General features: G+C 48.0%; 1 protein-coding gene across 2 annotated transcripts in view; it reads left to right on the plus strand.

Moving 5' to 3' along the window:
- The window catches only part of ABTB3 (ankyrin repeat and BTB domain containing 3), a 297,599-nt gene that overhangs the window by 259,235 nt on the left and 21,180 nt on the right, over positions 1–17,184 (plus strand). Inside the window, exons 7-12 of one of the 2 annotated variants that reach the window (XM_066358225.1) lie at positions 173–274; positions 2,840–2,933; positions 3,053–3,188; positions 3,788–4,008; positions 5,534–5,712; positions 14,501–14,606. In XM_066358225.1, coding sequence (XP_066214322.1) covers positions 173–274; positions 2,840–2,933; positions 3,053–3,188; positions 3,788–4,008; positions 5,534–5,712; positions 14,501–14,606 — 838 coding nt within the window. The remainder of the gene's footprint in view (positions 1–172; positions 275–2,839; positions 2,934–3,052; positions 3,189–3,787; positions 4,009–5,533; positions 5,713–14,500; positions 14,607–17,184) is intronic. The other variant, XM_066358226.1, reaches the window with a different exon arrangement.

Genomic DNA, 17,184 nt, shown 5'->3' on the forward strand with positions numbered 1-17,184 from the left:
AGCAAAGAAGTCAGTATTTTTCACCACCCCACATCGCCAGTACTCCCCAGGGCACCTTCCAGGATGTCCTTCGTACACCTTTAGATCACGTGCCCAGCCACAGATTGGTCAGCTTTGCTAGTCTAAGTACTGTGAAGGTCACATTTTGAAAATAACTTCAATTTGTTTATAGGTTGTCAGTACTCCTCATAAATATCCATCTGTCCACCCTGAGACCCGCCATTGGACGGCTCTGACTTTTGCTGTGTTGCATGGACATATTCCTGTAGTTCAGGTATTAACGTATTTCCCTATCCACATCTGACCTTTAATTTTACCTCTCCCATTATGCAAATCTGTACCTCTCCCAGCATGCATATTCACTAAGACATTCATATTGGTTAATTGCAATTAAATATAGCATTCATAGCCTAGGAATGAAAATATTATATGTAACGATCTATATGGCCTGGTTTTAACCAATATGAAATTACCACGTACCAACATGCAGCCTCACACACACAGTGGCCAACCTATAAAGCTGTTCCCGGTTGCTCGGGGGAGGGGCCTGAGCTGTGGTTTTGTGGACTGGCTCATTGTATTTGTTGTTTCATGAACATAAAACTTGGCTGGTGTGAGACCTCAGAACCTCTCCTCGGGTAGGACCCCAGTGTTTGTGTAGAGTCTAGCGGTTTCCAACCAGTGGAAAGAAGCAGCCAAGTTGCCAAGGCAACGGTTCCAAAAGAGACTCACTTGGATCCCACTTCTTGACAATCGGATCCAGGAGATCTAGGATAAGGTTTTCTGAACCAGCTCCCAGGCATGAAGGGATGTCCTCATCCAGCGTCCTTATGCACGTATAAATGTGTATTGATTACACCTTCTCAGGCTGTTGTAGAGTTGGTGTTCAGTGGCTAGCCATCCAGTGCATTCGAGATCTTAAACATGGTCTTCACTTCATCAGAAAAGAGAGCTCAGCATCCAGGTCTGTGACCATGCCTGACGCCACAGCAAGTGCTGTGCTTCTGGTACATCAGGAAACCACCTCCTTGTATGTGGTCCAAGCCTCTGAGAATTAACACAGGGAAGGGACTAGTGTAAGAGGGACCACTAGGCAATGTTGGAATGCCACAGGAATCCTTTGTTGTTTCCTGGGTCGTGGGAACCCTCAACACAGATCCAAAGTCACGTTAAAGGAGGTTGAGTGTGTGACAGGTCACACTGAGACCCGGTTTTTGCCTGTACAACATCATGCTCCGCCCACTCCTAGCAGAGGAATCTAAGAAAGAAGGAGCCGGAGGGTGGCCTGGCAGACACAGGTGCCATTCCTTAACATGCAGTGGCATTGCCAGCCTTTAAATCAGGATTAAGAGCGGTGGGCAGCCAAGCAGAACCGAACAGAAGTCAGGCCTCCTCTCTGCTGCAGGTACACCAGTCACGGAATGCCAAGTAGGCAGCCCCTCCCGGCTGTGCCCTCAGGGAGCCGCAGGGGTGATCGTGAAAGCAGATTTCCCCCACCCTGCCCATTTCAGATCAGCAACAGCAATGTGGATCACTCGTGTCTCACTGTGAGGGGGATCGGCCTGGACAGAGTCTCAATCTTTAAGAAGCCCAGCCATCTCAGGGAATGCTCAGGACTGGGTCCCAGGAAGCACACCCTGGAAGCTCACTCTGCCACTTACTCATTGTGCTTGCTGACCAGGAGACTTGGCATTTGCTCAGGTGGACTCAGAGCTATCCAGGGACTCTTGCCCTAATTGGTCCAAGTGATCTCCAGAGTCCTTCAGAACCCTTGATTCTGTGCTTCTAAGACAGTGATTTTCAACTTTTTTTTTTTTCATGGCACAAGCACACACTAATTGCTAAGATCAGTGCCCCTGACTAAATACAACCATTTTAATCTCATGGCACAAATAAATTAGTTACTAAAGAAGAAGAGGTCAGGGCCCCTTTTTCTTTTTTTTTCTTTTTCTTTTTTTTTTTTTTTTGTATTTCTCTGAAGCTAGAAACGGGGAGAGACAGCCAGACAGACTCCCGCATGCGCCCGACCGGGCGGGATCCACCCGGCACGCCCACCAGGGGGCGACGCTCTGCCCACCAGGGGGCAATGCTCTGCCCCTCCGGGGCGTTGCCCTGCCGCGACCAGAGCCACTCTAGCGCCTGGGGCAGAGGCCAAGGAGCCATCCCCAGCGCCCGGGCCATCTCCACTCCAATGGAGCCCCGGCTGTGGGAGGGGAAGAGAGAGACAGAGAGGAAGGGGTGGGGGTGGAGAAGCAAATAGGCGCCCCTCCCATGTGCCCTGGCCGGGAATCGAACCCGGGTCCCCCGCACGCCAGGCCGATGCTCCACCGCTGAGCCAACCGGCCAGGGCCAGGGCCCCTTTTTCTTTAGTAATTAGTTTATGAGTGCGTGAGAAACAAAGGTTGAAAACCACTGTTCTAAGCGACCACTTTCATGTTTTCTGACCCAAAGAAGGAGTCTTTTAGCCCTCTGGTTCCATGGGCTTCTATCTCAGTACTTCTAAAAACGTTAACATACGTATCAGTCACCCGGAGATCTTGCTCAAGTGCAGACTCTTGTTCAGTGGGTCTGGGGTGGGCCTGACAGCCAGTGTTTCCAGCGAGCTCCCAGGTGATGCTGCTGGTGATCTGTAGACCACACTTTGGGTAGTCTCGGGTTCTAGAAGATACAAGAAGCTCCTAGTTCATCCTCGAAGTACAGTCGCCTTCACCCTGTGCACGTGGTCACTGACCGGAGGGAGAGCAGGAACACTGACATTGCACCGATTTCTGTCAGTTGTTCTGACGCCGCCTCACAGTGCGTGTCCTTTAAACATCTCAGTGGTGCTCTTCCTCCACAGCTCCTCCTGGATGCCGGGGCCAAGGTGGAGGGCTCCGTGGAGCACGGCGAGGAGAACTACTCGGAAACGCCCTTGCAGCTCGCAGCTGCCGTAGGTAAGGGGCGCCGATTCTCACCCCGGCTGAGGGTCGGTCTCTACCGCCCTGACCCTTGATGTGTCTGTGACTGTGTCTTTGCTGTATTCTCTTGTAAAACCGCTTCTCTGGGCTTGCAGGCAATTTTGAGCTGGTTAGTTTGCTGTTGGAACGTGGTGCGGACCCCCTGATAGGAACCATGTACAGGAATGGAATTTCTACAACCCCCCAGGGTGATATGAACTCTTTCAGCCAGGCTGCCGCCCACGGACACAGGTAGGCTAGGGCGGGCCAGAGCCACAAGGTCCCGAGTGGTGCTTGTTAAAAATGCAGATTCCCAGGCCTACCCCAGACCCACGGCCTCTCTGGATGTGGGGCCCAGAGGCAGTCCAGGCCCCAGCTTCGTGTCACACACACCGACTCAGACCAGCTGGTTTTCTCTTTCCCCAGCCGGCTGTCACTCTGGGCCCATCTCTAAAGTGAGGTGAGAAGAACCTATTTCAAAAATAACAAGTCACCTCGTGTTTGATTACTTCCCATCTACCATTCCTTCAGCATTAACTCCGCTGGGTTTTATTACACATCACCCCACGTAAAGCAGATTCACGATGGGGGCATTGCAGAGTTCTAGAGCCTTCCAGGTATTTGAGGAAAACACTTAGCTCCCAGTTGTCCTTGAGGAAACACCATAGTCATACCCCACTATCTCCTCCGTCCCCAGAATGGAGCACCTATAGTCAGGACTCTGAAGCCTCCACCCTGGAGCTGGTCCTGTTCTCCTCCTTTGTCCCATGTGAGTGGTCCCCGCCCCGTCCCAGCCCTGGCAAAGCCCTTTCGTCTCTGAGTATCTTCCTATCTGGGTTTATGATTGACAGGAATGTGTTCCGCAAACTGCTCGCTCAGCCAGAGAAGGAGAAGAGTGATATCCTGTCCCTGGAGGAGATTCTGGCTGAGGGGACTGACCTGGCAGAGACAGCCCCGCCCCCCCTGTGCGCCAGCCGCAACAGCAAGGCCAAACTGAGAGCCCTGAGGGAGGCCATGTATCACAGCGCTGAGCATGGCTACGTGGATGTCACAATTGATATCAGGAGCATAGGTCAGTCTGGGCACCCTTCCCCACTGGGCTGGCACCACTGCCCAGCTCTAGGACACACACACACACACACACACACACACACACACACACACACACACCACCTCCCACCCGCCACCCACTGCCACCTGGGCCCAGGGAACCTCTCATTTGCTGGTTGGAGCACTTGCATGCTCCACACCGTTCCCATTGACAGCAGCATCCTGCCCGCCCCATAGCCCCAGCCTCAGGGTATCTTTCCATGATTCCCAAACTCTGGACCCTGAGAAGTCAGGAATTTGAATCACCTGGGAGCTTGTCTGAATACACATTGCCAGGCCCTACACCCAGAGCTCCGCTGTTGAGGGTCTGGATGGATAAAGGCTGGAAATCTTTATATTTAACAATCATCCCAGGTGGTTCCCAGCGGTTGGGGAATCACTGCTCAGGGCACCCAAATCCACGCAGCTGCACTCGGGCAGCGGCCAGGACAAGGACACGCCTTCCTCACCAGGGTTCCGCCCACTGAGCTCAGGGGACAAAGGCACTCTCAGGAGAAGTTTGGGATGGCTCTTCCTTGAGTAAGCTAGCCCACAGCCGTCGCCTCCCTGCATCTGGGGAACAGGCTAGCCCGGCCTTCCCTAGTCTAGTGTCGTTAGCCCCGGCATGGGAACAGCAGAACCTAGTGTGTGCCTTAAACACAGGGTGTGGCAGGTCAAGGTAGACTGAGGGCCTGCAGAGGGGCCCCTAGCACTGCTCTGGAAATGGGCCTCTTGCAGAGCAGCTGGTTAGTATGTGAGACATTTATGCCATGGCCCTGAGAACCTATTTAGCATGGAGATGCAGCCCAAGACTGGAAGGTCAGCTTTTTATACACAATAGTGACATGTGTGCACTCTCTCGTCTGCCTCGCCACGAGAGGGGAGAATGGCACCAGTCAGGCGCTGGAGAGGTTCCCATTACGGGAGGAAGCCCAGATGAAGTGCCTGCAGATGGAAATGCTGTGTTGCACAGGGGAACAGCAGCACTATTGCAATATCCTCCACGTCTCCGTATGCAGCTGTAGATATCTACCTGAGCCACAGTAATAGATGGCGAAGCTCGCGGCTGGAATTCACCGGTTCTCAGGTCTCTTCAGGGCACAGATGGGGTATCCAATCCCAGGCACGACTCTGCCCTGCCCTGAGCTGCTTCCTCCCCAGAAAGTAGAGGGGATGGAGACAAATGAAGATAGCCCTGAGAAGGATGTCACAGGCCTAAGTCCTGTGCATAATAATGCCAATATTCTACGCCATGATTATATGTTGTAAAATGCAGCCCCTAATAATGTGAGTAGCAAGAAGAGTTGGACACCCATACTTAAGGGATTTGAATTATGACCTTGCGTTTCAACTGCTGCAAATCTTTGGGGGAAAAAACACTGGCTCTGCTCACTGGAAGTCTGTCTCTTAGTCTCATAATTTGGTAACGTCCTGGGGAAAGGGCAAGTTTTAGATAAAACATGGCGTCTCTCTCGGTTGTTCTGTGCCCTGCCCTCCCCACCCCCCAGGCGTCCCGTGGACCCTGCACACGTGGCTGGAGTCTCTGCGCATCGCCTTCCAGCAGCACCGCAGGCCTCTCATCCAGTGCCTGTTGAAGGAGTTCAAGACCATCCAGGAGGAGGAGTACACGGAGGAGCTCATCACTCAAGGGCTGCCCCTGATGTTTGAGATCTTGAAAGCGAGCAAGGTAAATGGGGTTCAATACAGTCAGGCTGTCGGCAGAGAGCTAAGCCCGGGGTTCCACATCTCAGAGGCCCCGTGGTTTGATCCTGCCCTCCGGGTAGGATACCTGTGGTCATGACTGCTGGTGGCCTGTACCCCGGCTGGCTAGAGCCACTCGTGTAGTCATTTCTAAAGGGGCAGCTATTTTGCTGTGCACCTGTTATGTTCCAAGGCATTTGGGCACATGGACAAATTAATATCTTCAGAAGATATCCTCTAACCCAGGGAATTTGCACAAAAGGTGGTGAGATAATATCCACCCATGTGCCCTAGGGCATCGGAGGTGGTTTATGAAACAATGTTAAATTCGGTGGCACAGGCTCTGAGAGGTGGCAGATGGTCAGGGAAGGTGTCATCCGGTGCCTGTTGAAGGTGTCACTGAGGTGCTGAGACTAGAGCTGGCCTGACAGACAGATAGGAATCCAGCAGGGAGAGGGCCATGGGTGTATACCTACGCGAATGGGGCGCAGGCCCCGCCGAGGTTCCTGGAAACCAGGCCCTGGGGAAGGTACAGAGGATCCGGTGAGCCCAGTGCTGACGCCTGGAGACTCGCCCCTTCCTCATGCCTTCCCAATTCCTGCTGACACCTGCGTTCACAGCAACAGGGAAAAGGTGCAGCCCCTTCAAAAACCAGTCCAGCCCTTGAGCTACTGTGGGATCATTTCTTTAAAATCTCTTTAGGGTCACTTGTTTGGTGATACCATATAGACACCCAGTACCCGCTGGTGGGCCATGTGGCATTGTGTGTGTATGTATATGTGTAGAACAGTGAGAATGCACAGCTGTGGTGTGCCCATCCCCTATCCAGCCATCACGGTGGAAGCCATAGGTCAGGGGGAGGGTTAACAAATGTCACACCCCTGTGGCTGTGGAAGCACCAGGGCAACCAGTCTGCCCGAGGGGCTTTGAGGGGTTTGGGCACCAGCTATCACATACCCTAAACTAGGGCCTCTGAGTGGGCCACAGGGGCAGAAATGGCACAATGGTTGAGAGCCTGGGCTTTAGAACCACATTGCAGGGGTTCAAGCCTTGCTCTGCCACTTACTTGCCTTATAACCCCCAGTCAAGTTACATAACTGCTCTCTGCCTCAGTTTCCCCACCTGGATATGGGGACAATAACTGTATTAACTTCTTAGGCTAGTTGTGAAGATAAAAATGAGTCAATGACCCTCAAGTTGTCCCTGCCACTGAATGAGTGCTTTATAATCCCCATCACAACGATGGCTTCACCAGGGGATGACACCCCCACTATTTCTCAAGGGGTGTTCTGTTGAAACCATTCCCTCAGCATAGATGATATCAAAAGATTTCATAGCCCAGTGCAACCCAGGGAACCCATAAATACTACGTGCTCCTCTCCTCAAGATAACATTGGATTATCCTAATTTCCCTACTGCAGAGCCTTGAATAGACTAATCCACAAAGGCAATCAAGTATTTCCCAAACTCCAGCTAAAATACGTACTTTCTGTTTACCATATGCCTGGCACTGTTCTAAGCATTTTATAAGGATTAACTCATTTAATCCTCACAAGCAACCTTTGAAGCAGATACTGTTCTTATCCCAATTAACAAATGGGGAAATCGAGGCACAGAGAGTTTGGCTAATTTGCCCAAGATCATTTAGTTGGTATGTTGGCAGAGCTGGGATTGAACCCATGTGGTCTGGCCCCAGCACCAGCCTCTTACCTGTTTGTCTCTGAACAGGCTTTGTGGGACACTGGGGTCCCTCTAAGACAGGGGTCAGGAACCTATGGCTCATGAGCCAGATGTGGCTCTTTTGATGGCTGCATCTGACTCGCAGACAAATCTTTAATAAAAAAATAATAACATTAAAAATATAAAACATTCTCACGTATTACAATCCATTCATTTCCTACCGCTCATGTTCATGGTTGCGGGTGGCTTGAACCAATCACAGTTGTCCTCCGGGACAACACCAAATTTTTACTGGATAATGAGTAAGGTACACGGGTTGTTGTATGGCTCTCACGGAATTACATTTTAAAATATGTGGTGTTCATGGCTCTCTCAGCCAAAAAGGTTCCCAACCCCTGCTCTAAGACAATGGAGCCTGTGAAGGCGCAGGAGAAATAGCCCTCTGAACCAAGAAGGCAGCATGACGTCAGCCCAGGCTGGGCCGAGTTGCTGTCCACGAAAGGAGAGAGGGGAGTGAGGAGCTGCCTTTTTTCATCAGCAGGCTGGCCCCGCGGCAAAGCAGCAGCTCAGCCTGTCTGATTTCTGCACCTGGAGCACCTAGCCTGGGGTCCAGAACGGGCCGATAGGTCTTCTCATTAGTGCCTGTCTGCAGCCCAGGTCTCAGGGACCCCTGTGGGCTGATTTGTGCTTCCAGTCGAGCCCCACTGAGACCCAAAATGGGAGCAGGTGTGCCGGCCTCAGCCTCCAGTAATGAGCCTCAGCAAGTCTATTTAGACTGAATCCTGCTGGAAGCTTTTCAAAATCAAATGCTCCCTGCCCCTCACCCCCAACTAGAAAAATAAATAAAAAGGCTTTCACCTGAAATTACCTAAGAAACCACCTTAGTGAAAAATATTCCTAGTTCCGTTTCAGGGTCTGCTGTTCTAAATGATTTGGGTTGTTTTTTTCTTTTCTTTTTTTCCTTTAGGTTATAGTGGGAATTCCAGAAATTACTAAATCATCCTAGCTATGGGTGTTTGAAGTAAACTTTATTTTGAAGTATGACATACATACAGAAAAATGCCCGGATCATAACTACAGAGGCAAATTAAGTTTCACACCTACCCATGTGTGTGATGAGCACCCAGACCAAAAAATAGAGCATTGCTGGCACCCCACCAGCCCCCTCCTGCCCAAGCCAGCCTCTGCCCTCCAAGAGTGGCCAACAGCTCTGACAGCAGCAGCTGCGGTGGGAAGAAGGAGGGGCCTTTCCCAGGATGTGCGAACCAGGGCCTGCTCCCTGGCAGCTGTACTCATCATGGAGGGTGGGAGGATCCAGGGATGAGGCAGGGGCAACTCCTTGTAGAAAAGGGCAGTCTGGAAGGATGGCACCTTCAAGAGAGTTGGGTTTGCTCTTAAATGGGGGCTCAATGGCAGCCCCTACTGGTGAAATATGGTATTACACATCACATATACAGGGCATAGGGGGAAAAGAAGAAATACATTTCCCATGGTTATATGAAGTCCAGGCATCCCCTAAGTCTGGATGATATTCCTGTGGTCAGATCCTGTGGGTTTAATTGGATTTTCTTTTTCCAAGTTTTTGAGGTAGAAGCTTAGACTATTAATTTGAAACTTTTCCTTTTTTCTTTTATCTGTATTTAGTAGTATACATTCTCTTCTCAGCACTATACCCTTGCTGTATCCCACAAGTTTTGACGTTTTATTTTCACTTTCATTCAGTTCAGTGTATATTTTATTTCCCTTGATACTTGATTTTTGGCTTATGGATTATTTAAAAGTGGGTTATTTTGTTTTGAAGTGTGTGGGGATTTTTCTGGTATCTTTCTGTTATTGGCTCCTAGTTCGATTCCACTGTGGTCAGAGACCACATACTATGTTATTTTAATTCTTTTAAATATTTGAGGTGTGTTATATGGACCAGAATATGGCCGATCTCAGTATAGGTTCCACAGGCACTTGAAAAGATGTGCATTCTGCTCTTGTTGAGTGGAGTGGTCTGTGATTGTTGGTAACAGCCTGTCGACCAATGATTATGCTGAGTTCTTCTATATGGCATAGGTGTCCCATCCAGTTATTCAATCAGGTGTTGGGTTTGTCTGTTTCCCCATTTAGTTATATCAGGTTTTTTTGTTTTGTTTTTTACAGAGACAGAGAGAGAGTCAGAGAGAGGGATAGACAGGGACAGACAGACAGGAACAGAGAGATGAGAAGCATCAATCATTAGTTTTTCATTGCATATTGCGACACCTTAGTTGTTGTTCATCGATTGCTTTCTCATATGTGCCTTGACCAGGGGCCTTCAGCAGACCGAGTAACCCCTTGCTGGAGCCAGCGACCTTGGGTTCAAGCTGGTGGGCTTTTCCTCAAACCAGATGAGCCCGCGCTCAAGCTGGCGACCTTGGGGTCTCGAACCTGGGTCCTTCCACATCCCAGTCTGACTCTCTATCCACTGCGCCACCACCTGGTCAGGCTCTATCAGGTTTTGAATCACACCCTTTGCTGCTCTGTTGTTTGGTGCATACACATTTAGGTCTGCAGGGTCTTTTGGCATGTTAGTTAGTCCTTTTGTCATTAAGTAATACTGCTCTGCTTTCGCTAACTTTCTTTGCTCTGAAGTCTCCTTGATGTAGCCACTCCTGCTTTCCTTTGATTAATGTTTGGATGATATTTTTTCCCATCCTTTTATTTTCAACTTGCCTATATAGTTATATTTTAAGTTTCTTGTAAACAGCATGTCATTGGGCTTTTCTTTCACTCTGCTGATCTCTGTCTTTTAGTTGGAATTTATAGACCATTTATATTTTATTTCATTATTGACACTTTAGGGCTTACATCTACCATCTTATTTTTTGTTTTCTATGTGGTCTCTATCTTTTGTTTCTCTCTCTTTTCTTTTCCCTACCTTCACGTGGGCTATCTGGACAGTTTTTAAATTCCATTTTTATTTGTCTGTAATGGTTTGGAGTATTTCTCGCTGGTTATCTTTTTTAGTGGTTGCTTGATGTATACATAATACCGAAGTCTACTTGCATCATTTTACCATTCAAATGAAATGTAGAAACCTTACCTCTCTGTATGTCCCTTCAGCATCTCCCATTTATGACATAACCATCTATATGCCATCACACACATTTAGAACCACACCAGTGTTATAATTTTTGTATTAACCATCAAGCATAACTAGGAAAATCAAGAGGAAAGAAAAAGCTTATTATATTTGTTCGTATTTTTGCTTACCATGCTCCGCCTTCCTGATGTTCCAACGCTCCCTCTCTCACCCTTTCCTTTCTGTTTAGAGACTTCCTTCGGCTGTTCTTCTAGGGTAGTTCGGGTGGCACATTCTCTTAGTTTTCCTTCATCTGAGAATGAATTCCTAGAGGATATTTTCACTGGTTATTATTTACTTAATATTTTTCTCTAAGTTCACCTCACCTGCCCTTAAATGTGTTTAGAAAGGAAACACGATATTACAATCATTCATGGAAAGCCCTCATCAACTGCCATGAATAGAAAGGACATATCAAAATAAATGGGTGATGCTTTAGAAGCACTTTAAGTTTGTTGTGTGTTCACTTTTTTTTTTTTTAATTTAGAAAATTAAATTAAACAGGGGACATCGATCAACCAGAATACCTAGATTTTGGGCAAACATCTCCACATCATTTGGACAGTCGATTATGTTGTATTCCCATCACCCAGAGTCAATTCTTCCTCTGTCACCTTATGTTTGTATCCCTCTTTATATCCTTCCCTCAACCTCCCACCCCTCCCCCACATCCGCCCCCCCACACACACACTTTCATCTCACACACAGCTGCGGGCGCACATGACAAACTTGGAGCTAAGCAAGTGGGAGCCTGTGGGAGTCATCTGGGGCCATAGAGCCTGTCCAGCTCCCCCTGTACCTAGTGTGCTCCCGCAGAGAGGGGCTCCCTGCTCACAGGTCAGCCCTGCCTAGTCCACAAGGGAGGGGCCTGTCTGCTGGGATCCATTGATTCAGACAAAGAACTAACTGCCAATGACCCTGGAAAGTGACAGGAATTCCATATTCTCTTGACTCTGAAGTCAAGCATTTTTCATCTTTTTTAATTTCTCAATTTAAAACGGGTCTTAAACATGGATGTGTATGTTTATTGCAGTGAGGGTTTTTTTTTGTTTGTTTTTTTCCTTTTCTATGGTATTTTAGAATCTAGAAAAATAGAGATTAATTTGAATTAGGGAAAATGGCTGTTTTGGGAGTTCAAAAATGGTCAAATATGGGCACTTTCCTTTGGTTCAACCCAATGGCATACGGTGAAGCATTATCTTTTTAAACCTCATAGCAGCCTTACCAAGATATGTTTAATCCACTTGGAAACAGAACACCACCGAGGCCCAGAGAAGCTGAGTAACTTTCCCGAGGTCACAGAGCAAGGAGGTGAGGAGCCAGGACTGGGATCTAGCTCTATCTGGCCCTGTTGACCATGTTTTTACCACAGTGTAGAATCTCTGCCTAAGCCACCTGTATAGGACCTTTGGGACAATCCTAGCAGTTTTTTCCAAAGAAAAGAATGTGTTTTAGTATATTTTTAGAAGAGCAGTGGGGGATCCAAGGGGGAAAGGAATTGTCAGCCCCAAAACCCACAGACTCCATTCTAGGAGAGCCCGCTGGTAACCGCGGGTAAGAATCGTGCTTCATTCCCCTTTCGTCCTATGCAGCCGCACAGTTCTGAGTCCTGAGAACCCAAGTTCACCCCACGTGCACGTACACCCAGCTTTTTCCAAGAGACCTGAATGGCAGGTACCCAACAGTACCTCTAACTCTAAGGGCTCGTGTGATTACATTGGGCCCATCCATATAATCTCCCTCTGGAAGGTCAACTGATCAGTAACTTAGCTCCTGCAGAGTCCCCTTTGCCCCAAAGGTAACATATTCAGAGGTGCGGTGGATTTCTCGTGGTACAGTCAGTCTAAGAGGTCAGGGCACATCATCTTCTAGGGGCTATAAGTCTGCTTCTCAAACATGTATGTGCATGGGAGTCACCCGCAGAGCGTGTTTCGTGGGTCCTGACTCACTGGCCTCGAGTGAGAGTGTGCATTTCTGCAGCCTCCCTGGTGATGCTGCTGCTGCTGCTGCTGCTGGTCACTGGAGCACATTTGAAGGGCAAAGCTTTAGACCAGAGGAAACAGCCCAGCTCACACCCAAGACAGAATTTCAGTCCTTGAAACCAGCAATTCTCAAACTTAAGGCAGCATCACAATCACCAAAAAAAGAGAGAAAATACAGATGGTTGGGTGTCACCCCCAGCATCAGTCAGAGCTCTGGGATGGGACCTGGGGATTGATATTTTTGCTTCTTTTTCTTTTCCAAGTGAGAGGAGGGGAGATAGAGAGACAGGCTCCCGCAATGCGCCCCGAATGGGATCTACCTGGCAACTCCTATCTGGGGCTGATGCTCTGTCCATCTGGGGCCATGCTCACAACCAAGCTATTTTTAGCACCTGAGGCGAAGGCTTCACAGAGCCATCCTCAGCACCCGGGGTAACTGCACTCAAACCTATTGAGCCGTGGCTGCAGGAGGGGAAGAGAGAGATAGAAAAGAGAGGGAGAAGGGTGGAGAAGCAGATGGTCATTTTTCCTGTGCCTTGACCAGGAATCAAATCCAGGACATCCACACACCAGTCCAACACTCTATCACTGAGCCAACAGGCCAGGGCAGGATTGACATTTCTAACAGGCTCCCAGGTGATGCTGCTGGTTTGGTTGGGATCCGCACTTTGAGAATTGCTTCATGAAGCTGGGAGAGGGGCAACCACTTTGTGAGTGTTACAGGAAGGAGCATTCACCATCTTTGTTTATAAAGCATCGTCTTTAAAAGCAGCGTTCCCTTTTTCCATTCAATATGAATGTGTCCCCTCAGGCACCTCTGTGGATCTGTCTGAAGTGACAAGGTGCCTTTTGGGATCTCATCCACTTTAATCAAAGGGTTAGGCTTTCTTTTCATGTGCTGAGCTGTATCCTCTTCTTCGGGAGCACAAAGAAGCCGATTCACAAATAGATTCAACCACTGACATCATGAGTTGTCCCAAACCCATCTTTTTAAAACCAAAACATAATATTTGTTGTTTTTATTTCCAAAGCAACCGTTGTGTTGCAGGAACATACAGCTAAAAAGAAAACATCATCATCCCACCCAAAGGTGGCTACTCTATTCTCCCCAACCTTTTCATATAAATACCTGTCAATCTAAATATATACATAGGGTTTTGTTTCCAAAAACACATGCAACAAACTGTGTTGCAACCTACTTTTAAGATATATTGTAAATGTCTTTCTGTCTAACTCCCCCTTTTAGCCCCAAGTGTCAACTCCTTCACTCAGGAAAAAGTATCCAAATGTTGTGATTTGTGGCTTCCTCCCTGCACACCTGCTGGTAGAGGGAGACTTGTGAGCAGCAGTGGGCCCCACGGGGCGGGGGTGGGGGGCAAAAACAGGAGGCATGAGGTTTCATCAGAAGCAGGCGTCTTTGTCCCTGAGCATTCAGGGACAGCTGTCACCCTGCATCACTGATCTGTTCCCCCCTCCTGGTTTTTTTTGGAGAAAGTGATTCAGCTGAGCGCTCCTGAGCCAGAAATGCCACAGCACCGGGATCTAATTCATAAAAAGGCCGAATTAGGACCATTTGCATCTTCGTAATCACGACGCAGTCACAGAATCAAAAGGGCTTTCTGTTGGTATTTTCAGGATAATTAGCAGCTTCCAGAATTTTGGAGTATTGATCAAAGTACGTTTGGGGTAAAAACTGATTTTGCATCCTATATGTTATGAAATCTGCTTCCCAGTGGATAGTCAATGACTGGAGCGAAAAAGAAGGATTTCATTCCAAGTCAAGCTTTCACCAATGACCCCGCTAGAAATAGACAGCAGAGAAATGAGCAGGCAACTCTGGGGCCTGCCAGGGCGAACTGGATGTGTGACGTCCAGGGGACTTTCTCTCGGAACCTGAGCTAAGTGTGTAGGCTTCTCTCCCTTGGGGGACACGATCCTGGCAACCACGTGCATGAGGTCGTGTGCGGCCCCCAGCAAAGTGAGCTACTCTCTCTTTTCCCCAGAACGAAGTGATCAGTCAGCAGCTGTGCGTCATCTTCACTCACTGCTATGGGCCCTACCCCATCCCCAAGCTCACGGAGATCAAACGGAAGCAGACCTCGCGCCTGGGTGAGTGCCTCGCTGCCCTGCCCTGCCCTGCCCTGCCCTGCCCTGCCCTGCCCTGCAAGGGCTGTTGCTGTGTGAGTTCAGGACCAGGGAGAAGCAAATGCAGTAGAGAAGGATGGAGAATATTTGAGGGCAAACAAAGCTAGATACCACAGTCAGGCAGGTGGAGATGAGGTTGAACAAGGAGACTCACCAATGCCTTCTGCCTCTAACTGGAAGGGTACAAGCAGTGGCTTCAAGAAGTTCTCTGGAGCCCTGCAGGCAGAATTTTACTCAGAATATTACTCAGCCATGAAAAGAATGAAATCTTACCATGTGTGACAGAATGGATGAACCTAGAGAGCATGATGCTAAGTGAAATAAATGAGAGAATGACAAATACCAAAAGACTTCACTTACGTGGAATTTAAAGAACAAAATAAATGATCAAACAAACTCATAGGTGTAGAGAACAGACTGACGGTTGCCAGATGGGAGGGGGTTGGGAAGATGGGTGGAAAAGGTGAAGGGATTAAGAAATACTAGTTGGCAGTTACCAAACAGTCCTGCAGATGTAAAGCACAGCATAGGGAACACGGTCAATAATATTGTCATAACTATGGTGCCAGGTGGGTACTGGAAACATCAGGGGGAATACTGTATAAAGTATAAGACTGTCTAACCGTTGGGCTGCACACTTGAAGCTAATACAAAATACTGAATGTGAAAGAAAAAAAAGGAAATGTTAAGGGAGAAAAAAAGGAGTCTCATATGTAGAAATGTTATTATATTTTTAAAAATATAATAAAACCAATATTGGAGAAAAATAATAAAAGCAGCAAGCCTCAGCTGTGCATGGCCGCTCTCCCCCTGCCCTCCCCTGGTCCTCCCCCGCCCTTCCCTCAGCTCTCTCTGAAGAACAAGCAGAGGACAGGCATAGTGTTCCTCTAATCTAATGGAGTCCTTCTACAGGGGACTAGGAGGGGAGAGCAATGAGTGCCCCTGGCGTGCGCGCGTGCACGCACACACACACACACACACACACACACACACACACACACACACACACGAGGGAAACCTACCTGAGCCCAGGAGCCCGGGTGCTCTGGATCGCATCAGAGCAAGAATCATGTTTATTCTTCAGTTACCCCAGACCCCGAGGGGGCCGGCCCTGGGAGTCATCCCATGTCACAGCTGAAGAAACGGGGCCTCTGCAGTCCCTGCAGTATCAGCTCAGGTGTAGCTGAGGCCTGAACCAGGTTCATCAGAGGCCGTAATCCCATCATCCTGCGGTTTTAGCTTCTGGGATTTTTCTGGGGGAAATCTTTCCACCAGGCACTGATTGCATTCAGAGGACCCTGGGGCGGCAGCAGCCCGGTGGACCAACCCTGGGAAAAGGCAAAGAAATACTCAGCCTCCTTGAAACCTGAACCTGAGCCTCCTGTTGCAGGGGCCTGTCTCCTTGCTGCACAGGGAATCATAAAATATTAAAGACATGTTAATATTTTAATATTAAAGAATTCCTTCTCCAATGAAGTTTGGGGAACGTTCCTGCTTCCTAGCTCCTTTTCTTGCAAAGACTGGGAAATTACTTGCTAAATGGAAACATCTGAAAAGTCTACTCTTTAACTACTTTTGAAACAAGAGAGCTAGTTTAAATGAGTGAAAAGGCAGAATTCATGAAACTTATAAAGTACTTTTGTTCCTGTCGTGAATAACTGGTTGGTTTAAATGACACAACTTTTTGCTAAATGGAAAATTTAGCAGCCGAGTCCAAGGCTGTCTGTCTTCCCTGACACCTATTCCTATGAGCAAACCAGCATGTACCAAAATCACAAGGATTTCCGCCTTGTAGAAAACAGTGTTAATTAAAATAGTCTAAGTGCAACAAATTATAAAGACCAATCTAATTAATAGACTCTAGAGATCGAAGGTTACATTCCCACAACATAGAAATAACCTGATATCAAGGTGTCTTATAAGACACCAATGTGAGAGCAGATGTTTGCAAGGGCTGATTTAATGGCACAGCGTAAAAATCTGCTTTCCTGTAGCTATAAGAAGAATGAACATATTTTTTTTCTTCTGAACTTGCTGAGATTTCTTTCATTAGCCATTTTAAGGTTCTCATTTTCTTGCCAAGCCTTGGAATTCCAAGGGTTAGGATAAGAGAAGAAAGGTGAGCCTGAGAGGTCCAAATCTTACAGTATGAAAGGAAAAGGACAGGATATATGTATAATTATCAATAAATGGAGTATGGAACATGTAGTGTTTTGCTTCTCCAGTGTAGCCTTTCAAGCTAAGATAACTAAAGGCTGCCAAATAGTGGCTCTTTAAGGACCTGCTTTAAAGGAAAGATAAGAATGAACAGTTACAAGGGTCCCAAACTGGCATCTTTATAGGGCCTGGCAGGTTGTATAAATGAGTGTAGGTAATAGGGATTGGTGGGGACTGTGACAAACTGATTTGCCACACCCCCAATTCTTTGTGATACGTTGTCCTTCCATCTCAACGAACTCTGGGAAAGAATGGTAAAAAGAGCTAAAGGGAGGAGATATTAGCAATTTGGGAAGCAGGATGGGGGTGGTTGGAGGTGGACAGT

This window comes from Saccopteryx leptura, chromosome 1 (genome assembly GCF_036850995.1).
Source record: "Saccopteryx leptura isolate mSacLep1 chromosome 1, mSacLep1_pri_phased_curated, whole genome shotgun sequence".
NCBI classification, from domain to species: domain Eukaryota; kingdom Metazoa; phylum Chordata; class Mammalia; order Chiroptera; family Emballonuridae; genus Saccopteryx; species Saccopteryx leptura.